The 24,333-nt window shown below is 40.4% G+C and overlaps 1 protein-coding gene across 24 annotated transcripts in view; it reads left to right on the top strand.

Annotated features, from left to right (window-relative positions):
* Nucleotides 1-24,333, top strand: part of LOC112459522 (forkhead box protein P1-like) — a 288,209-nt gene that overhangs the window by 238,507 nt on the left and 25,369 nt on the right. For 23 of the 24 annotated variants that reach the window (XM_025023686.1, XM_025023678.1, XM_025023687.1 and 20 more), the window contains 2 exons: nt 22,446-23,045; nt 23,478-23,540. In XM_025023686.1, the coding sequence (XP_024879454.1) occupies nt 22,446-23,045; nt 23,478-23,540 (663 nt within the window). The remainder of the gene's footprint in view (nt 1-22,445; nt 23,046-23,477; nt 23,541-24,333) is intronic. The other variant, XM_025023670.1, reaches the window with a different exon arrangement.

Genomic DNA, 24,333 nt, shown 5'->3' with positions numbered 1-24,333 from the left:
CGTACCTCGTGCCATTTTCGAAATCGGCACGATGCACTTCGGGAGCGATCCGGTTTCTTATGCGCTCGCTCCGATAAATATCGTTCTTATTGTCTTACATTAGAATTCGCAACGTGCGAGATTTCAAACGAGAGTTATGTTATGCAAATTTCAATCATGGCGTGCCATAAGAAGGCGACGCTTTTTCCAACGCAAGAAACTTCAGCAATTATTTAACCCGGGAACGGGCGCCTGATATATTTTACCTCCCAATTAAAAGCCATTGTTATTAATTACATATTGCATTTTTTTTGTTTATAATTTATTAGTATTTGAGGACAATTATAGGTACATATTTACTCAACATTTTCTGAAAAAAATGAGGGAGACAAAAAAAATATTTAAAAAAACAAAAGAAGCACATTAAAATTACTGTGAGCTTTATTTTTTCGTTATTGGGGTGTAAAAATCACCTCAGGCTCTCATTCCCGGGTTAATATTAAATATATATATAAGCAAAAAAATAATTGATTTTTCTGACATGTTTATAAGAAGACGTACTCGTGACGTACTCTAAGCAACGAATGACTCCTTTACGTATTACGAGAAATTGCAAATAGAGTCGCAAGAGAATCCTCGTGTATAAGGGTCGCGTAAAAATAAGATACATAGTCTTTGCTCTGCATGCGTAGAGACACGTAGCGAGAACACACTCGTGGATATAGAAAAGCTACTTCTCCGCGGCTTCTTGCACCGGGAGACGGATACGTCTCGAAGTACGAGTATCGTGTAGCCTCCATTTGAAGGAGACTTGTGAAATCCGCGGCCGATGATAGCGGCGACGGACTCGCTACAATCGCCGCGGGAGCACTCCGAGCATTGCGTGACGTTCCCTTCCCGCGTTAAAACCGACTCGAGCGAGCGTGCACACATGTACACGCGTACACACGTTCGAACGTTTCAAGTCCTAACCGCGCTTTTCCCTTTGTCGGGACCGCCGCCCGCGAGTATGTGTCGGCGCCCGGAGTCGCGGTTGCGTGGCGCGGGGTAGAAGAACAGCGGGAAAAGTCTTTAAAAGGGCTCTAGGAGCGTAGGTAGGACTGACCGGGAGATAGGTGAATGAGTACGTGAGTACATATTTGTTTAGTTAGAAGCACTCGCTCCCTACATCTCTCCCGTTGATCCTCCGTCTCTTTCCCCTCTCTCGTTCTTTCTATCCTTCACTCGCTTTCACTCTTCATATGTCTCTTTCTCCGTTCCTCCCTGTTCGCATCTCGCGCATCTATCCTCATTCTTCGTTTTCTTTTTGTCCGTTTTCGCTGTAGTTTCATGTTTTCCGCGACTCTCGTCGGTGAATTGGATGAATAGATAAATGAAGGAGCGGTTGAAAGCAAGAAGGGCACATTATTTCCCTCTCGCGCGTCTCCCTCTTCCTTCTTCGCCGTGCCCTGTGAGTCAGGGAATTTAATTGATCCGTCGCGATAATGCGTTTAATGCGCGAGATTCACATTATGAAGCTAGACTTCGTTCAATGGCGGAAAGTAATTTGGAAAGGCAAATTCGTGGAGCATTAGGGGAGAAAAATCGATATTGATATACTCAAATAACTCGAAACTTTATTTAAAATGTTTAAACGTTAAGTTATATATACGCTAAATAAAGCTATAAATCCTCATTCTTAGTATTTTACATAATTATGTTCAAATGCTCAGTCTATTCCATCATTTACATAGCTTTCGAATTCTGCTATATAGTTTACACATTTTACATATATAATGAAACAAACTTTCATTTGTAATTAATTACGTTAGTAAGAAAATGCATTTTGTTTTACCAAAGAATTTATGGCAAAAATAATTAGATATGCAACAATCTGTTCGATATGTAAAATACAAAGGTAACATTAAACGCGCCATATAAAAATGGTGGAAGAAACGTAAAACTATAATCTACAAAACGGGTCGAAAACCGGTCTCTCACGTGCGAAAAATATTACCGTAAAAATATGTGCTATTTAAAAAATGTACGGTTTTACTTCCTTTCCCCTGACGCCATACACAGTTTTGTGCCAGCACTCACACGCATGCTGCGAACGTCAAAGAGTACAAGAGAAGTAGCTCACGATATTTTGCGGACTCCTGATGGATTCGAGTGACCGGAGAATTTTCGAGCAGAACGTCGCACACGTGTGCGGGCGAGACGAGGCTGGGAGGGAGGAGGGAAAGCATATAAACGACAAACGGAGGTCCACACGGAGGGCCCATATGTGTGTGCCTTGATCGTAGTAGAGTCTGGGGGAGGAGGATCAGGAGGTAGGAGAGATGTAGGAGGGTGCGTCGTATATCGATACTCGCACGGTCGAGTGTTTGCAGCGATATTTGGTCCATTTCCATTTGGCGCACGTGGCGCGTTTACGGTTCACACCTCTTACCGTCTCACCCTCGTCGACCACCCTCCCGCCCCCCCAACGTTCTCCCGCTCGCCTGTGCTACCCCCGCGTAATGGACACGCAAGGTGTCGGCGACTATGCAAACGAAGCTTCTCGACCTTATGGGTGGAGGTTTATAAGTGGGCCGAAGGGAAACGTAATTGTCCAATAAACGTTTTTCTTGCAAATTTTCGGCCGCGCTTTTCGCCGTTAATTCCGATACCGTTCTGATGTTTCGTACAGTTACGAGATATTTTATGAAAGTGAAAGAAGTTACAAATATAATTTTTAAGAAAATAAAAAAAATTAAATCTGAATTGTATAAGAAGAAATTTTATTTTTCGAACCTTTTTTAATTTAGTCATATTTTAGGGGAAGATGAATAACATATATTTAAATAATACCTAATTATATACTATTTGAATATTTAAGATTATTTATTTAACAATTTATTTTAATTTAATAAATAGTTAAATTTCTTTAATATTTCTGTATTTGAGGAATATTCTTTAATTATTGATACTATTAAATTGCTTGAGATGTTAAAAACTAGTTAGACAAAACATTTATTTCTATATATTCTTTTCATCCGTTATCCTATATCATTGTTGTATTGTTTTTATATCGGAAAGGGAAGAAAAAATGACGAAGAAAATACGAAGATAGTGGGCCGAATGTTGTATTGATTCGTCCGCGATGTAAACGTAGATGTACGTTGGGTGTCCAGTAGAAAAAAATTTAATATATCCAAATATATCACAAGCAGCAGCAGGCGACGATCGGCCATTCAGAACTCCATAATTTGATATGCAGCGAAATCGGGTGAGAAAGCAGCGATGGGGTGGAAATGGTTTTTAGGGTGAGCACCAAGGTGAGGAGGTATAGAAGGAGGGGGACGAAGGGGCTGCAGTTACTGATGGGATGTCCCGAACAGATGTGGACATTATTCATTACGACTGACCAACGGGCTTTCTTTATGCCTCGTCGTCTTCGAATAAAAGAAGGAGCTATTTTTTGAATCCGTTGCATACATCGATACATCGCGATATGTCTTTAGCTTAATTGTATATGATATGTCATACTGAAAAGTATACGATAGTCTTTGATAGTGTTTATAAAAATTAATGAGTTATCAATGTAGAGTGATGTATCTTTTACATCAAATTTAAATAAGTTAGATATTAGATAAAATCTATGTGATATTGTAATTCCTCTTTAAATTATAATTTAATCAATCTAAGTTATACAATTATTTACGCTTTTAATAAATAGAAGATTTATATATCTCGTGTCTTATACTTCTATTTATAATTTTTTCTATATTAAGGCTCTGATTTCTTATCTTAGATGTGTCCTTTGTTATTTCGACATAGCAATGTCCACTAAAAGATGGCCATTCTTCGTCGGCCACCCTTTGACTTTATAGCTTAAACAAAACTTTCCTATATTACAAGTCCGTGAAATATTCAATACGTCGTCGAAAGGGGGAGGAGAGGGTGCTTCTCGAGTATGTGAAGGAGGGGATGAAAGGCGACGCGCGCGCGGGGTAAGCTCTGCATGGTCGACGAACGGGTGAAAGGGCAGTGGGTGTTCGAGGGGGTGGATCCGGTCACTTGCCTGCCATTAAGGGAGCCGCGTACTGCCGCTGGCAAACCCAATTTGTTATCGACTTATTGGCCAAATTACTTACTATTACCGCAGATTTATTTCGCATATTAGTCCCCGGCTACGCCCACTCGTTACGTCTCCATTAATTACTGTCCGCCGGTACGGTTTACGCGCATTTTGAGCGACGCGAGGGAGTATACGGGCTAAGCTGCTTGAAAGATTTTTCGCAATTATATTTTTCTCTATCGTGCATCCTCAATAATTCTTACGTTAGCTGATATTGCCGAATACTATATTATAGATACAGTGTAATGTATTAACCAATAGCTTTCATTGTATCTCTTATACTTTAGTCTTTTATATTTCTTTACAACTATATAAATTTCTTACAAAATATATTACAATATTTCTTTGAATTATTTATTTTAACATAGATATTGATATTTGAATTGATACAAGATCTTACTTTTGCACGTTATCCGTAAAATTTATGCAATAGCAAATTTGTCTCTTGCGTGTTTCTTTACAAAATCTAGTAGACTTTGACCTACTCGAGACCTCGACGGAGATTCCGATTGACGAGATTTCCAAGCGACCCTTATGTTTGCAAATTCCCCGATAACTCGCGGAGTCGTTCACAACTGGGATTATGATTCCCACGGAAACTAAAGTACTTTGGAAGGAGCCCGCGATGTAACGTCCTGGAAATTCCACCGAGAGGTGCTCTTTACACACGAGCTCGCCCTCTCACAGGCTGAACATACAATCAACACACGAGTTTACCTTGAGTATTTTTCAAAGGAAGACACCGCCGCTCGTCGACTCTCTCAATATCGACAAACCGCGCCGCGCCGTTGCGCGTTGGCGGGGGAGGCGAGCGGTTATTCTGTAAACAATACACACGGCGACATTAACGGCCCACCAAACAAACATCCGTCTACGCTTTCTTATCGTTCAAACGCGCGGCGGGCCCATCCGCCTTATTTCAAACGCAATTGCAGCTTATCCATCTAAAAGAGTTGGTGAGAAAAGTTACTCTTTTTATGTCGATGTATACACAATTAAGAATTTATATAATTCACATTCGTGCAATTAAACAAAACGATTACATATGAAAAGGATTCTTTCTAAAGAAAGATCACGATTTGTGGTAATTAAAAATTCGAATTGTAAGATGTAAATTAATAATTATAACTACAAGCTACAAGGTTATTTTTCACAGAGATTGCATGTATTTGCGTTTGTCTCAACGGATTATAGAGTTGTTTATAAATTAACACGGCTTCTTAGTCCGTTATGGAAAGGGTTGACACAGAGAGGAGTCCGTTACGGTCGAAGGATATACTTAACTCGTCGGTAGGACGATAAAATGCGCCACGTGTTACCCAGCACTTGATATTCATGCACGTTCGTCCGTAGCACGTTGAACCTCAACTAACGGGTATCCGGCAATCTAATAAAGATAAAAAATAACATCGACTCCTGCTCGAAATCCTCCTTCGAATCCTCTGTCGAACGATTCGATGGTCCGAGCCGCCGCGCCGCGCTGGTCCCCCGCGTACGTTATATTGAAAAATATATATCTTCAGCCATGCTGACCCCATCCGTAGGCTGCATATAAACTGCCCCCTTATATAGAATCTATGAGCGACTTAGGAGGGGTGTTGGAACTTCCGTATATTCACTTTCCTCCCTGTCGCAATTGCCTTGACTCCTGAAGATCTATTTGATCTAAAGGAAAGGTGCTTAATTTATCGTTTTTATTGCTCTAACTCTAATATCGTAATTCTAAAATTGCGTACCTCTTATTTAAATAGATAAAATATCTTTTGTTTAAGAGAACTTTGCTTTATCGGAAATTAATTTATCGTTTTTATTGCTCTAATTCTAATATCGTAATTCTAAAATTGCGTACCTCTTATTTAAATAGATAAAATATCTGTTGTTTAAAAGAACTTTGCTTTATCGGAAATTTAACGCAAATTCGATAATAATTATCGAATAAGAAATAGCTATCCAAGCGCTTGGTGTATGATCTATGTCCTATGACGATAAATTCGCGTTTTGAAAGAAAAAAGTACGGAGTTAAGAATTTATATACCTCGCAACGTGCGCCGTTCTATCGAGACAAAGCTTCGAGACACTCGCTAAGTAGTTCGGGTCACGTGTGGGATCGATTCGATAACGGCCTAAATATTTTTACTTAAGCACCCTGTTGGGACCAACGGTCGTTCGGGTACCTCCATTCCATGTCTTCATCATTTTCTGTCCCGTTAGAAACAAAGTCCACTCTAACTCACCTCTGCCACGGTGATAAAGTATCCGGTCGTGGAGTCAAATATCGATTGTAAATGAGTGAGACGTGTATACGTACTTTAAGCGGGGAAACTTCAAGAAATTTCAAAAACTTCAGGTACTTCAGAAACTGTGATTAAAAGCTTGATTTTTCTCGATGTTTCTTGTAATTTTCGTGCATAATACATGTTCGCGTGTTGAAACAATTAAATTAAACATTACAATTATGTTCTAATTTTGAAAACAATTTAACATAATAATAAATGTAATTGTTGACCAAGAGCAAAATTAAATTTTATAATTTCACTACCAACTCTCTCTTTATATTCAAGAAGGGCCGAATGTACCGTTCTAAAATTCGTATATGCATATACTTTGCATAATGAAGATTTCTAATAGACAGGTTATTAAAATTTGGAATTAATCCATGCAAATAAAATCGCATTTAAAGAAATAAGAATTCAATATTGTCATGAAAAATCAAGATAACGGAGTTGAATGTTTGATAGATATTAATATACGGTTTACTCTGAACGGCATTCTTCAAATTATGTAACTCGCAGTTTCACTATTATTTAATATCTCTCTCCTTCTCGTTCTTTCTGCATTACGCAATTGTTTATCTAGAGAAGACTACGATAACGTGTGTGAACACATAACGCGCCCTGCTAAATAACTCGAAACATATGGTTGTACTTTTGCGCAATATAGACGTTTCGATAGAGCTCTCATGTGAACGAACTCTGTTTGTTTGAGTTGGGAAATCTTTATTGATTTCTGTAAGCAAATGGATATTTTTTGGATAAACATTTGTTTATCGCGATAACTTGAATTAATAATTAATATATGTCAGTATTACAATTTTATTTCTTCGAAATTTTATCGAGTTTCGTTAAATCGAGTTACGTTATACGAAATTTCTTGTTTTTTAATTACGTAGAAATAAACTGGATTTAATATTAGAAATTAATTTAACGTATAATTAAATATATCGATATGTAACGTGAGGTTTCTTTGTTTCCAGGTGAGCTTGTCCTCGAGAATTTTCAAACCGTTTCGAAAACTTTCTACTTTTTCGGACACGTAGGTAAGCGAGCGCAAATGAAAGTTTCAAGTGTTAATTTCGGTATGCTATAATTATGATTAAATTTTACGCGCAATTTGAAATAAATACTCGGCTGAAATCTATATTGTAATTTTTGTTACATTATACTTTTGCCGCGATTTCACGCGTGGGTACGAAAGTAATGAACACGTTTCCGCGTGATAAAATATTTTTGGCGGAAAAAAGAAATTCGGGACTATAATAAATTACTAACCGATCGAACCTCGTTGACGCCGCTGCGATCGTTCGCCGTATCCGCGACGTTGTTTATCGCACACGCAGGAGCACTCGAAAATCATATTCAAGTTAAAGGGATGCCGCTCGAAACATTCGAGGGTGCTCGAGAAAACAGAATGTGAGAGGGTTGTGGCGGTGAGAATCCCGCTACAAGCGGAATAATGTTTATAACGCGCCGTTTCGACGGAATTCGAAATTTGTTTCTTTATCGGCCATAATTTTCCGGAATCTACACACGAATAGATTCCGCGGACCGTGCACGCGAAGTGGAACAAGGGGGAGGGATGCGAGTAGTTTCGTCTCTCCGCCGGCTGTACCGTTTCCTTCACTTTCATCATCCGCGTGCTTGTATTGAAAAGCGCTCCGACGATTCCGACGCGTCATCCCCGCGCTCTTTCCCATCATTCGTGGCTCCGCGACTCTAAAATTTTATCCCTTCCGTTTTCGGGGGGGGGGGGAGGGGGGGTGAAGTATTGCCCCAAGTGCCTTGGTAAATGTTCGGAAAATGACTCTGCGATTTCACTTTTTTTTTCGTGTCGTAGAGCGGATATATTATGGAAAGGAGCATTAAAATTTCTCATAGGGCGACGTATATTTTAAATTCCGATTTCCCGCAGAAAAATCTTGATCTATCGGTAAAGATATTTCTGTATTAATACGTCAATTTCTTGCAATGAAAATATTCTAGTAACACGTAGATTATATTTTTGCAACGTATTTCTAATATGGTTCAATAAGTGTTCAATTTTTTAGATAATATTCAACACGTAATAATGCTTCAATTTTTGAAAGCTGTCTTTAATATACCTAAAACGCATTTCATTTTTTGATATATCCTTTGCGTATCTTTTACTTCAATATCAAGGAATACAAACACTTTCGCGTCAAGGATATCTTTATTAAAGTGCTTACGTCGAAAGCGAGGTCAAAGACTGATTCCAATTCTTGCATTGCCGTAGCGCATAAACTTTTCGTCGGTGCATCGCAAATAGTGTATAAAGAAACATGGGACGTACAACGGAATGATAAGACGTTAAAATGCATCACGTTCCCCGCCGCTCCTCGCCGCGGTAGCGTGAGAGAGGGTGTCGCGTGAAATAAGAGACATACATGCGAGCGCATTATGCGAAAAATATGGTAATAATATTGCCGAGGCCAAGCAAAACAGCCCCCTGCATATGAAATACGCGGGGATCTCCCGCTCTTGCGACGGCCCACCATCTTCCACTCCTTCTTATTCATCTCCGCCGTTCCTCGCCGCGACCTCGTGCGCGTGGTCGCGCGTTTCGCGCGCGCGTTTACTCCTTTTCTCTTTTTAAAGCACCTCATCTGCCGCGATCTCGAGAGCGCACCCCCGATCCGGGGCCGACGACGTCGCCGACTGAATACAAATGCGGCTCTCGGGAGCCGCGGCGCGGCGTAACGCAATTCTCGGCGAATTAGCGACGAAAAACAGCAGAGGCGAAGAGGCCGCCCATATCTCCCTCTTTCTCCATTAGAGCAACGTGATTTACGCGTGATTTGAAAAATCTCACGAGCTTCCCTGGTTCTCGACTAAGTCAAGTGTCGACTTGCTGAGTCTTTAGAATACGCTTAGGAGAATATCTGACGTTCTACTAATGTCGCTACATGATATCGATTCTCGGTTAGTCAACTGAGGCAATCCCTGGAATCAGGAATTGAAAGACACAGAGTCTTCAATTGTCTGCTAATTGTGTTCAAAAGAGCTTCGAACGTATTTAGACAGCTCACAGCTGAAAATAATCATTTTCATAGATCGCTGTAAGTCTGCTTATTTGGTCACATATGTCCCCAAACTGACAAGAGTATTCAAGCTAAAATTATTCTCTGAAAATATTCTACCTGAGTGATTTCATTTTCTAAAAGCAATGTGTCGTGGATTGAAATTTTAATTTTACTTAATCCATCGCCTCGTGAAAATCAAATAATTTCTGCATCTTACCGAGTCGAATTGGTTAAACAAGGGAGGGCCGTGATATATTTTCAAAATGTAACAATTTTGTTGTATCTTAATAATATATAAAAGAGACGACAATTGTTTATTTATATACATATTTTTGTTTATTCTATTTTTGTACGTCTTTCAGCGCTCGTTCTTCAGTTTTCTACACTCTGTACTTTAGATCGACGTTAATATTCAAGACAGCGAACGAAATGAATATTAAACGCGGTAATCGTTTTAGCCTTCTATAATGCATTCTTTTTTTCTCTCTTTCTCTATTCAATTTATGTTTTATCTAAAAGTTATACATAACATCAAAAAATTGACGAGAACTTTTATATTGCTTATGCAACATAATTTGATAAATAAAGAACAAAATCGTATTGTATTAAAATTTCCAATATTATGAGATAAAAGAATTATAAGTACGTGTAACATGATTTAAATTACTTCGACTGCAATCTAGTTATAACACGTTGATTTCGTATTGTGATCGGAAAACATATACTACATAGTCAGAGATTTTTATAACTGAAACTTACGTTTTATTTTTGTGTTATTTATTAAAAATGAAGCAGATAAGCGAGCAAAACGCGTTACATTGCAATTTTCAAGTTTTAAATTAATTATTTCTGATTTGGAAGAAGCTCTTAAATAAGTAAATTGAATTACTTCATACCTCACATGTATATACTTAAAATAAAGTCTACTCTAAAATGCATGCATGTGTATGAACTACAAATCGATAATATTTAATATTGTATTATATAAATAATTATCCAAGGCGCGTACACGACTGTCCGCATACTATAGACTGCATCTTTGTGGCAGTACATAATATTTCACAAACAGAATAATAAAGGACAGCGATATGCTGTACATACGTCTACGGAACTTGACGCGCTATAGTTGAACGTTACATTTAGAGACACTGTAACTCTCGCGTAAATACTTAGATCTTTTTATCACCTGCATATCGCGATGATGTCAAGAAAGGGCGATTTTATTTAAGCTAGGTGTTACAAGCACCCTTTATTCCTGTCGAGAAACATCTTAGCAGGTCCACTTTTCATTAGAAGAGAGCTACCTCCTTTTCGTCCTATCTAAAGGCACCTTACTCCTCTCAATATTCTTGCACCCCCTTTCGCTTCTAATTCCTGAGCCCGGAACAACCTGGCATTTTTCTCACCCTTTGCTCGTCCCTCGACCGCGCCGGCGACGTACCCCTTGCGCGGCGCGTGAAAAATATTGGATAATTTTCCGAGTCAGAAAATCCGCTGTTGCCCGACTTAATTGTATCATCAAGGAACTCCTCGAGTTCGGCGAGACGAGGCTTAAGTAATACCGTACAATTTTTAACCACAATCTCATCCGATATTCCAACCGCGTCGGGCTTGAAATTCAAAACGGTTTGACGCCACTCGAACACTCCCAACCCTTTGCGTTATACCATGTTCCTCTTAATCGCGCTTCCTTTTTGCGTCGCTATCGTTTATCATTGAGATATGCTCCTTCCAGGAGCAGAAAAATGTATTTTACGTGAAATTATGGGAGAAGAATTTTATTGATTGAATTTTGCTAGCGTGATTATACACTTTTAGATATTTTTTCACAATCTAATCAAAATTATAAATTTTTGTTTTTGTATAATAATAATGTCGGTAAAAATTATTATTAGATCGACATATAATTTGAATAGGTAATATCAGTCACAAGACTTAATAAGTACAAGTAATCAACATGTATTATACTATTATTCAATAGACAATTTTTTAAATTTAAATAGAAAATATATTTTGTGCCGCAAATAAAATTACTAAATTTAGTTTTGAACCATAAAATAAAGATCATATACGATTATTACAGAGAAGGCGTCTCAAACATTGCCGTGAAGAAGCATCGCGCGATTTCACAATAAAGCGATCGTGAAAGTACGCCAAGGACATTGGCGACCGGCTTCCCCTGTGTTTTTTACCCGCGGAAGTGGCGGGGGCGCGTAGGAATGCAAAAGCGAAGTGCCCGGAAAAGTGGAGCGACCAGGCGACGGCGGCGGTCGGAGGTCCGTCGTCGGCCTGACGGACTCTCTCGTTTGTGCAAACAAACCAAAATGGACTGCGAATAAATATGCGTCTACGAGCAAAAGCGAACGCCCGTATGCTGGGTCATGATCCGTCCATGTACGCGGCGGGGTTGCGAGAGAGGGCTCGGGGGGAGGGGGTGGGGGAGGGGGAGGGGGGGTCGCAGGGATGAGTGAATCGCGTAGCGCGAGGGGGCGGGATACGTCGGGGATTTAGAGACCTTTAATGGAGCTCGTCTGCCCCGCGACTACCAGAAAAGGAATTCGCCACTTTCCATTATTCACCGCGCCTTTTTTTTATCGCGTCCGTGCCACCTTTTTGGGAAAATCACGTGGAGGCTGCTCTTTCTCGACAGAGAGAGAGAGAGAGACAGCCGCTTCTCCCGTTTTCCACGTATCCTTATGTTGGATGCTTCCTATTTTTCTGATACATGCAGAAGACACATGTTCTCTATTTAGATTGTAAAAAAGAATTCTTTTTGCGCTAAATTACAGAAGAGTGTAATTAACTCTTTACTTGCAACATTCTCTTGATATTTTTGTCGTGCATGTAACGTGTGTCTTATACGTTAATATTTATCGTAGTGCAAATATACTAAGATGTACAAATTGAATAATATTAACGTTAGTAATATTCAATTAACTAATAAGTTATATCTAAATTTATATTAAGCTTTTATTAAATGAATAAGTTACCTACGTAATGTATCACATTTTCATGATAGGTACGTCATGTAAAAGAATATCTAAATTAACAATCCCTAAATATATATAAAAAATTATATTTATTTATCTCTCTATCTATCTACCTGAAGTTTCTCTTGATTGGATCACGTTCGAAGAAACTGTCCAAACTAAAAGTTGTCAAACTGATTTTTCGTTTTATTATTTGTGCCGTTTTCTCCAATATTGAATATATCTCGTTCCGCAGCTTTCTCTCGTTGACCTTATTTCAAGATATTTTACAAGATAGCAGTTGGACGATAAGGCCCGTGCGATAAAACGCGAGATATTTTGTTTTTCGCTGACTTTCGCCATTAGCGCATAGCCGCCTCTGGGCGGGAATAAACTTCCCCGACTACATTCGCCGAAGAAAATGAAATAAAGGATACATCTGTTTGGTGGAGCATAATTTCCCGTTTCTTGGACCTCCCCTTCGAGCCACGTTGTTGCCAGTTCGCGTTGGCCACAAGTCGTTAATGAAAATCAAACAACGGAAAAATTACATCCACTTGGCGGTAACCATCGTCCCAGTCTTTTCCACCCCTGAGACTTTTCAGGGGCGGTTTTGCCTTCGTCAGCCTTTCCTTTTCTCCACTGCATCAGCGAGGGCTTCTAGCGGCCTCTCCGGTCCACCATGTTCTTTCAGCGGCCTCTTCGCTCTCTCTCCCTCTCTCTATGTACCTCCTTCTTCCTCCCTTATTCGTTCTCTACCCCCCTCGTCCATCCTTCGTTAATCTACTGTATCTTTGCGAAAATGGAATTAATAGAAGTCGTGTTTGCCGCTGCTCGATATTACAATATCGCGTTCGATGTAACGGAGAAGTCTAACGGTGTTTGTACAACTACAACGGGAGTCTGAAACTGTTGTTCCTTCGTGGCGGTGTTTGAGCTACCTTTTTCGGAAAATGGACGTGGAAGAGTATTTAAAACATGAAGCGCGCGTTATTGCAGGTTTTACCAAATATAAATCCCTTTCGATATGCAGTTTGATTTTATTATTGCGTTTATTACGTAAATGTACTCGTGAAATTTACATAAACTTATTACATTTGATGTCACGTCCGCGGTTGGAAAATCTTGAAGAAAAAGGTGCTGGAAGAGCACCGTAAGTTTTTGACACCCTTTAAACATTTCGAATAATTTCCTCTTAATCAAGTAAAAAGCATACGTTTTAGATATGCTGGCGTGCTTATTACGGCAATTGACTTAATTTAATCAAAAACGGGACGGGCGCAATACGCCGCGCGCGAGATCCGGGCGTAGGTATCCCCGTCGACCCCGCGTGTTTTTTGCTTCGTTCCTTTGGCAAGGAAGCCACGAGATCCGCCAGCCGGAAAGTCAGGAGCGAAGAAAGGTCTCTTCATAATTCAAACGGCCACTAATTGATACTGAATTATTAATCGGAATGAAAGTAAAACACAACCTCCTCCGGCGCGAAGAGATTACCTGGCCATTGCCTAAGGATCCATCTAGTTTCCTGTTTCCTGGAAAGAGAAACTTTAAACAATGTTTCGATAGAACAACAGACCGTTTCATGTATATATAAACAACATTCTGACTTGGCTAATCGAAAATTTTCTCCCATTTCCTTATTTTTATTTGCATGAATTAACTTCCCATTTTTTAATTATCTTATTTCTACTTTTCTTATTATGAGTTTAACGATAATATATGAAATGGTTAAACAGTTATAAACGATTGAAAATAAAGCACGTCTTTAGGAAGAAACCAGTTGAAGAGAGAAGTAATTATAAAAATATTTAATAAATATTAAATTACGGATGAACCTCTTTATAATATTTTGCCGAAAAAAGCTCGATAAATGACTTAAATAAGCAAACAAAATGCGGCAAGATGTGGAAGGGCTTCGTATATTCTTTCTTTATCGCCTCCACCACGGTGTATCCGGCCGGAAGCACATATTCCGCCGAAACGAGAGAAGAAATTGGAGATTGCCATTGCGGCGACACGTACGACGTTGCACATTTCGCGATGCGCGTACGTGGAAATCGCTGAACCGATGGATGTAAGCAAACCCGCAGAATGTCGAAATTACTCTCTCCGATGCACCCTCTGTTCCGGTTTCTCTGTTCATCCGTTCTCGTTTCTCACCCTCCGCCGCCGATGTCGACCCTCTACGCTTTCGCGGGGCTCTCGCACACGCTCTCGCGCACACTTTCTCGCTCCCTCCGTCTCGCTTCGGATTCCATCTCTCTGGACAGCCTGCGATCTCCTGTATCTCGCCTATCCAGCTGCGACAGTCCCACACCTCTATGCGTTAATTCCTGTACACACAGAGACAGCGGATACCTACGGGAGAGCATACCGCGCGCGGGGCAACGTTTACCTTGCATAATGCCAGGCGATCTTTGTTTCTTCCTTCGCCGCCGCCGCGCGCCGCGACCGTCACGTTATTCCGAGAGCGCCGAAAGGCCACTCTTTTTCACACACAAGGCCTTCCTCATTTATAAAATACGTCAAGAGTAACGTAAACATATTTAATTCTCGCGTAAATATTTTCCTGCGGATAGCCGACGCGACGATTATTTGCACCATTAATTGTCCAGAAGTAGAGAATATGTTGGGACACAGGCTATGAAATGGCTGTAAACTATGTCTCTGATATTTATCTTCGATAAAATATTTTTTTTCAGACAGGCATAATTACACGCGTTACGTAATTAACATTATAGAAATATCATTATCATTAATTATTGCAAGCCATCTTAAAAAAAAAGCGTTTTTAAGGAATCCTTTCTTCCACCGTTCTAACAATATTCAAATAAGATCACGGTTAATTGATAACATTTATCGTAATACTATGAAAAAACTTTGACGCATGCAATTCGGCGATGGCAAACGATGACGATAATTCAATCGAGAATTTTTGTAACGACCGAGACACCGTCAGACGATGAACAAACTCTGCAAGAGAACGGACAGAACCGCGGATTCCTGGCGAACGAAGGTTAGCGAATCGTACTAATTGATACCAATGGAAGGGCGCTTCTACATTGTCAGTCGGAGAGAATCAGCTCCGATAGAAGTCCGTCCAGGGTCGTCATCGTGATCCGTTCGGCCGCGTCGCTGCACTAAAATAAACCTTCGAAACGAGTGGCGGCGACCAGGTAACTCCGGAAACTCCGGCATTGAGAGCTTCGGTGGAGGAACGAAAGAGAGAGAAAGAGAGCGAGCGAGAGAGGGAGAGAGCGCGGAGAGAGAAGGCGGAGGAGATCGACGGCGATGAGTTCGAGTTTTTGAGAGGCTGACGAACCAATCACGGGGCCATCTATAATGTACACAGCCCGTTAACGATTGAGACCAGAGACATTCCGTCCGCCTGGTTCCTAGCCATTCTCCAAATATCCGCCATGGCTAGTCAATCGTCCCAGGAAACCTGCCCGCACCACCACAGCCGCCGCCGCCGCCGCCGCCGCGCCGCGTCGCCCAGGCAATTCCGCCCCCTTTTCTCTTTTCCGCAGCCAAGCCGGCACGTGAAACGTTCGTCGGACCGTCGACCAAAAACGGACGCCCGCGGAATCGTTAATTCCTCTCAATATTGCACGTCCTTTTCAGAAGCCACGTCAAGTCACCGGGCGGACGTACGTCCCTTTCGCTCGGCCCGAAAGGGCGTAAGTGGCGTTTCTAGCTGAACGCGTCTCTCGCGATTATTTTCTCCGAGACGGACACATTTGCGGCGCGTCGAAGTACGGGAAGCACGAAGTTGCGGACACATTTCACCGGGACCGGGGCTCGCTTTTGCGGAGGAAAGCGTTTTCGATTGCACATAAGGGAATTTGTTTGATCAAACTTCGGTGCTGTCTGCACGTCTTACGTTTAAATATGTAATTATTTATGTATTTTTTTGAAATATAGATGTTACATCGAATATAAAAATTTTCAATTGTTCGCATCTTTTAACGCGTGAGCCAGGCGTTTCAAGTAAACACTCTTTTCGCGGTCCCCAATTATACATTATTCTCGTTCTCGTCGAACAGTTTGCAACGATAGCGACAGGGGGTCGGAATCGGGGCGAGGTAATTTGTATTCCACATTTCTCGCGAAATGAAGGGGGCGCCGAATACCCGTGTCGCGTCTGTTCGTCGTCCTCCCTTCTTCCTCACTCTCGCCCCCTCGCGCACGTTCGTAAGACTCTTACACACACTCGGGCCAGTGAGTAACGTCTGATTATGCGAGCGCATGACTGCCCGTAACGCGATTTAATATTAAAATATTATGACAAACGTCAACAGGAGGCGGCGGGTGTAAAGAGACGCGCCTCTGATTGGCCCGCGGCCGCGTGAATACGAAACGAGAGACTGGGACATCTCGCCAACCCTTGTTTTGTCCTTCGCCATACACTCTTCCCTTTTTGCTTCCGCGAACTGAAACCCAGAGGAGAATTTCGGGCAGATAAAGCGAGTAAGGGAACCAGGTGTTAATCCAGTTGAGAGAATGCGGTCTTCCGGTTTTTAATTCCATTATTCTTTTGTATCTTGAGAGAACCCGCGGTATCAAGTAAAACTTTTGAAACCATCTCGTACATATATGATAATTTTGATGGTCTTTATCTTGTTCTGCTTACATCACGCTATTTAGAAGTATTTTCATATATTTATGTAATTGTCATATACGCGTCTATACGAATTTAACCGGAGAATAGCCATTTCGTATTTCTTATCTGCTATATGTAGTAGTGTACTGCACAAGAAAATAATTATTTTCTTAAACAAAAATTTAATTTAATTTTACATCTTAGCTTCCTATCAATGTCTTCGTACAAAAATAACTAATATTTAAAACGTCAATCTCCAGATAAAATTAAACTCTGAAAGAAACATTGATTTTCAGATTAAATTAAACTTGAAAATTTTATCTATATGTAATCAATCGGACGCCTGATAAAGCAGCTATACGTATATCAGAATTGTGAAACAAAGTAGGCAGGCGAATGCAAAATACAAATAAAGAATCGGCATGGAATCTGATTTGGATTCATCGCGCAAGTAGATCGTCGATGCGGTATCAATTTAAACGTCCGACTCTTTTCGTTCGCTTTTTCCCCCCCTCCCCTCAATGCAAAAGTATCCGTAACACGTGCGAGTCCGCACCGCACACACGAAGCAGCACCAGAACGAGACTCGACACGCACGTAGTTTAGTCCACGCATCGTCGACATGCAGAAAAGCGCGCTGAATAAACACTCCTGACAGCGTGCCTGTAACGAGTTTAAAATCTAACGATATCCCACCGGTTTGAAACACACGGCCGAGGTTCGCCGGCTATATCGAACAATCGCCTACACACAACAGAAATTTCGATGCCCCGTTTTGTATTCATTCCTGTCTATCGGCTGATATCGATATCCTCCTTTTTTTCCGCCTAGCGAGCAATTACAAAACGATTGGCGTTGATCGTTCGTTATTAAATCGTGACAATTGCGTTATTAGGTGATTATATTCGATTTTTGATTTTGTATGGCGAGTGTGCGACTTCTAGTTCTCGTTAGATCTCGAAACTTCTCCTCTAAACGCAGATTACTAAAGCGATTATTGCAATTAGGCTGATAGGTAGTTCTAAATATTTTACTCTAATGTTCTCGAAGATAATTTTATTTTATCACATATAACACATTTTTATATGAAATATTCCTTTAATTTTCCATTTTCCGTTTGGAAAGTTGCGCGGTTGAAAACAGAATGAATTTTGTGGATTATATAAAGAGCCGTTTACGGTTCATATAATACATTTATAAAAATTGATTTGTTAAATATTTGGCAAAAAATAGTGATGAGTCAGGGACTTGCTTAAACTTTTAAATATTGGCAGACCCTCATGCTAGCGCAGATGAAGCGTAGTAGAAAGTTCGGCAACCGGTGGAGAACCGAAAGTATCACGGCGAGGATGTACATAAGGAACTCATATACAACCACGGGAGTTTCGGTAAGGGAGGTTTGCCGCGGCAGGGGGGAGCGAAAGGAATAAATCCAAACAGTAAACAGAGCGGAGCTTTTGCGAGGAGACGTTGGTGAAAATTCTAATATATAAAAGATATGAGAGCCCGCGCGCGAGGGGGTTGAATTCGAAGAAGCCTCCGGGATTCAAATAAGTGGGGTTACGCGGTGGTACCGGTGAGGGCGAGAGGGGGTGAGCGAGGGCGCGCGAGAGGGGATGGGCGGGGGTCGAAGGAATCTGAACAGCCAACAACAAGCGCAGCCTCCGACCTTTATTTAACCTTTTCTTAAAAGAGTCTTAGGAGTCCCTCTTATCTGCAGTCGATGGCTCTTCAGCGTCGGCTCTTATACTTTCATTCTTTCGTACTCTTATATCTTTTTCCTTTACCCCTTCTCCCCTCCCTCCTCGTGTACACACGTCGAACTTCATCGTCTTTTCCCCTTGCCCTCCGTGCCCGATTCCCCCCTTGGAAACTCTTACGTTTTCGCGACGGAGCAACGAGAGAATCATTATCCCTTCCGCGTTGTCGCGGTTTTAGGTTTCAGATTCTTCGTTTCTTCATTAAGAGAGAGACACGGGGCTCGGAATTAATTAAGAAATTAAAGGTCGACTTCTCGCGAGGAACCAGTATGAGCCGAAGTGGATTAAACAGCTTCGTTGATCGTCGCATTTCATTTAATTTCGCGGGCAAACGCTCGCAATCTGAACGTGGTTTCTTACGCTTTAGCGATAGGAATTGCAGACTATTTATGCAACAGTTGTATAATCTATATCTCGTACGCTCTTCATAAGTATTTAAATAGATGTAAAGGGACTTAGAATATTTATTTGCTTGATACATATTTTAGTACATTGTTTGTAATTAGAAAAAATAATATTCTTATTTTTACAAGTCGAACGACGACATTATATATTATATATTTATTCATGTGTTGTTCACAAGCCAATATCAGATAATTTAAATTCCAAGCTTCGTCACTAACCGCCATGGCGGCGTGCTAACCGCCATGTTTAGTAATGGTAATCGGATGGAGTTTATCGCACGTTATACCTAATCGCAAGTATGAATAATAGATCGAGCTGTTTGATTACGTAAAATGGAAACGTTGACTGCGGGATTCGTCACTGCACGGTAACGGAAAGAACAAATTCGGAAGTGCTCGAGCTCGTGCGGCACACGTGCCAAAATTCTGTGAGTGCTTTCACTACTGTTTTCCTTCGCCTCCGCGACTCCACCGTTTTCTATTCCCTTTCCTTTCTTTCCTCTGCTCTCGCAGACTTCAAGCCTGAAACGCCACGCGCTCTGGCGCTCCTGACTAAACACTGATAACGCGCGCGCCGCGGAATTTCTTTGCATGTTATAAACATACGTAATCGTACACAAATAAGATTAGCATAGGACTCGGCATGCTGGATTTGCAAGAGACACACGGCCTTTTGCTCGAGAGACAATCATTTTCGTAGCTCCGTGTGTAAAGGCGAACGTATTTTAAATTTAGCCTCGGCAAAAACGTTTTCGGCTGCTGGCAGGATGCTGGATTCGGGAAGACTATATAGATTCGGCTAGATTGCATAAGCGTTAAAATGTACCAATGCCTGGACAGTCAGTGGCCATGTGCCTGTATCTGGACACCTTTATCATTTTAGTCTTTAAATAATTATAATGAATTAAAATCAGAGATAAAATATTTTTCTTGTATTTTGAAACTTTAGTTATAGTATCCAAACGTTAATTCGCGTTATACTTATTTAAGAACCAAAATGATAAAGGTGTCCACAGACATAGGTACGTGTTTGCTGACAGGCATTGGTACATTTATCTTAATCGTTGTTAATTATTAGCAATAGAATAGTGCGAAATCAAATGTCTTACTTGAACGTATAAACAAAATAGTTTGCTACAAAAGCAGTAGTTTTACGTAAATCCTTTCTTGTGAATTAATTTGCGATTAATTTTTTTTTGCACGCATCAGTCGTAATTGGAACCGCAGTTTACTGCATTTTAACGCGAGATTTTTATGACGAGGTATACAGTAAATAACATTTCATTATAAACGCATATTTATGCCGTGCATGTTGATCACACGATTGTTTTCGTCGACTAGAACGGCGATTGACGGAGTCAGCGATTTTGCATCATTTGATATTTTAATGATGGGAAGCTCGGCAAAAGTTTCGCTGTGTAAAGACGCAGAAAAAAAGAAAGAAAATGCAAGAATACATATACCCGCGGAATAAACACATCGCGCGGAAAACGCACACGGGCTGCGTCTTCGACACTCGCTGTTTTGCTGTTCTGTTGCTCGATGGATCTTCGCGATGATAAATATTTGCACAAGCGATGCGTCCCCGAGACACGTGTGTTTGTGGTAATTACTTCGTTGCGTGATGATTGTTTGTTATGCAATTCGGTCCCGACGAAGGCACGAAGTGCAAGGCCAACGGACACTCAAATTGGAAATATTTTTAGCTGAACGTGTCTTGTACAACATTTTGCTTGTTATTGTACGTGATATAATATATGTTTAACATAAATGTTTACATGAACGAGCGGTTGATTTAGAACGATATATAATACAAATGGCTTACTCATCTGTTTCATTTTAGTTTGCAATTTGCGATACTATACTTTTATATGTACTGTAAAATATTTGTATTGATAAAGTTATTGGTAGGTGATATCTCATTTAATATCTCGTGAGAAAGAACTTAAATTACTTAATGGACCGATAAAAATTACACATAACAGCAATAGAAATCTGCATCTAGAAAATTTCTCGTAAAAAAATTTTTTTTTTGTAATAATATTTTATTGCAATAATAACACAATTGCAATATGTATACAAATAATAATACATTAAATACACTTTTGTGTTATATTTTTTATAAATAAATTCTTTAAGTTTTATTGTTCTGTGATAAACTTTATAATACTTCATATTGCGCAATAAAATTCAAGTATTTAAAGTTTGATCAGAAAATGCCATGGCTTGCTAAAATATATTAAATATATTATTTTAAATATATTATATTAAATATAATAGATTTAATTTTTAACGGAATTTTGTATCTGTTTATCGAAAAAAAAAAACACTAAATTTTAGCAACAATGTTGTCGGGACTTTCTTTCCGGACAAAGGTTATTTCTACAGCGAAATACATCTTACGGCGATAAAAAGCAATCAATTTCTCTGAGAATATAATATTTCTAATACCGTTCCATTATATATCATACAATAACACAATAATAACGACGAACTTATTGAGACACCTGGAACGCGCTTGAAAGTTTCGACCCTCGCGGGAAGCGGGCAGAGGAGAGAAGCTCGGTTCCGCCTTTACACTCGACAATCTGCTTGATGATGGAACTTAATAAAACAAATCTCGCTGTGTAAACAGCTGAGGAGACTCGAACCGACGTCATTCAGACAACAGCGAGTTTTCCTTCGAGCCAGCCAATGATGACGGAGCAGCCGAGGCTGGCCCGCGCGCCTCGAATACCATTAGATAAGATCAATATTGTTCAAAATACGGTAGGAGTTTAACGCATGTACATTACGTGGCATTTATATCATGAATATTCCGCCCGAAGCTGCTCTTTCGCTCCCTCATGCGTCCCCAAGTCGCGCGCTATCTTTCTCATTCGGCTCTCGCTTCTTATCTTGAAATTTGCCGCGTTATACGTAAATACCGGCCGCGATTTTCATCGGAATGTTTCGGACAGGCAAGTTAGGGTCCGCGCAGAGAATAGCTGACGTATAATTTCAAGACAATGTTTTATGCTTTAAATCTTTGTTTTTAGTAACGCACAATACTGTTTTGTGTCTCACGTCTTAAACGTATGCACGAAGTGTCAATATTTGTAAGACTTGAGACACAAGATAGTATTGTGCGTTACTAAAAACAAAGATTTTAAAGCATAAAACATTATCTTAAAATTATAAGTAAGCTATTCTGCTCGGGCTTTTAAGATTTTCGGTAATGTTTCACGCGCGACGTCATTGCGATTTCTCCACTTGAGGCAGCTCGCAAACAGCCTTTGATCGAGCTCTCGATCTCCATTTTCATATTGCAGGCTACTTCGCTGTTTGCAGCCCTGAAGCAGCAGCAACAGCAATCGCGTGACAGCGTCTTCTCGTCGCGGGACCGCGAGTGCCGCGACAGGGACCGCCTGTCTACGGCCCGCAATCGCGACTCCGGCAGAGGCAGTATAGCGGAGGCCGGCGGCGGCGGCGGCGTTGCTGATCAACAGCAGCAGCAACAGCAGCAGCAGCAGCAGCAGGATCTCAGCATCGAGTACCAAAGCAATGGGAAGCTCAGTCCCGCCGGGCACGCAGTGACACCAGCACCCATGACCCAGCAAAAGCAGCCAATCATCACGCAGCAATCGCAACAGCCCAGCTCAGGGGCACCGGGGCCCCAACCTAGCCCGCATCAGAGCCCGCAGGCCCCACAGAGGGGTTCACCGCCGAATCCTTCCCAGGGCCCGCCACCCGGTGGCCCGCCAGGGGCACCGCCGTCGCAGACCCCCTCGCAGATGATGCTCAGCTCGGCGAGTGGCCTCCATCAGATGCAACAATTGCTGCAGCAACATATACTCAGCCCCACGCAACTGCAATCCTTTATGCAGCAGCACACGTTGTACATGCAGCAACAACAACAGCAACACCATCAGGTGAATTCCATTCGCGCGTTTATTCTTTTTAGCATTTTGTGAGCACTTATTTAATAAGAATTTATACGAATGTCTAATGAATATTGTTATTATTTGTTTTTGTTTATTATTTATAAATGCATAAGATAAGGTAAAGAAAACTATTTTTTATTGATCAACTTTATAATACTTTTTGTTTAGAATTTATCTGTTGTATTTATTATATTTGTTATAAATGTAGATATAATAAATCAATATATTTTTTAAAATTTTAAGACATTATGATCAACGTTATGATCAATCAATTTTCAATTTTTTAGCAATATATTATTCATTTTTGTTCTTGTATATATAATTTTGCAGTATATAAAGTTTGTTACTTTAAGTTTTACATCTTTTGCATTTATTAATCTTTTTATTGCTTCATTCACAATATATCGCGTTAAATTGCAGGATTCATCTTCCGATCATGCATCTAATCAGGAACGATTCGGTTATTTCTCTTCTTTAAAGAACGTAAGTGAAATTTCTAATTGTTTTATTTTACATTATATGAAATTCTTGATAAAATGGGAAAGACATCTTACATTACACTAAAAGAAACAATTTAGCCTTCAAAGCAATCAGTAATGCAATATAAATTAGTTATTGCTGAAACGTTTTTTTCAATTTCGCTCGATCGTTCTATCGATTATTCATTAGGCATGTATCACTAATGTACAATTTCACTAATAACGTCTAATAATAACGCCTAATAATTAACCAATCCAGAAATTGGTAGAAGCAGTAGTTACGAATTAACGACTTTCGTGCAAAAAAGCTATTCTCTTTTCAACGAAAATAACTATTTCGCTCAGAGTTATTTACTCAATGGATAAATTTGTCGGCAGAAATCTTTCGTACCTTTTACACGGATATGTACATTTTTATTTCGCGTAGAACCCGAGCTGTGTGCAGGTGCAAATATAACGTTGTAATTTAATGACGCCAGTATCGTTTTAACTCTTAATTGAACAAACGAAACGGAAACGTAAGACACTTTCGTGAGGAAGTCTAATCTTAAAAGAGGTTTTGAATTTCGGTGTACGCGCAATTCGCGGCCGACCGAAGTTCGATGCTGTAGCGAGAGGGTTGATACTCGGTCTGTGTAAACAGGTAGTCCCTTCTATATCGCTACGATAACAATACACGTCGCGCGAACCACTTTTGCTATCCAGCCGCAGTGTTATCCCGGCGCCTACGATCCAATAAGCACTCTGATATTCCTTTTCAAAAATATCACAACGCAAGCGACAACAAATATTTTTTC

Source organism: Temnothorax curvispinosus, unplaced genomic scaffold (assembly GCF_003070985.1).
Source record: "Temnothorax curvispinosus isolate PA1 unplaced genomic scaffold, ASM307098v1 QBEX01009885.1, whole genome shotgun sequence".
Classification (NCBI taxonomy): Eukaryota; Metazoa; Arthropoda; class Insecta; order Hymenoptera; family Formicidae; genus Temnothorax; species Temnothorax curvispinosus.
The sequence above is the reverse complement of the archived record's forward strand: the minus strand, read 5'-3'. Positions and strand labels throughout refer to the sequence as shown.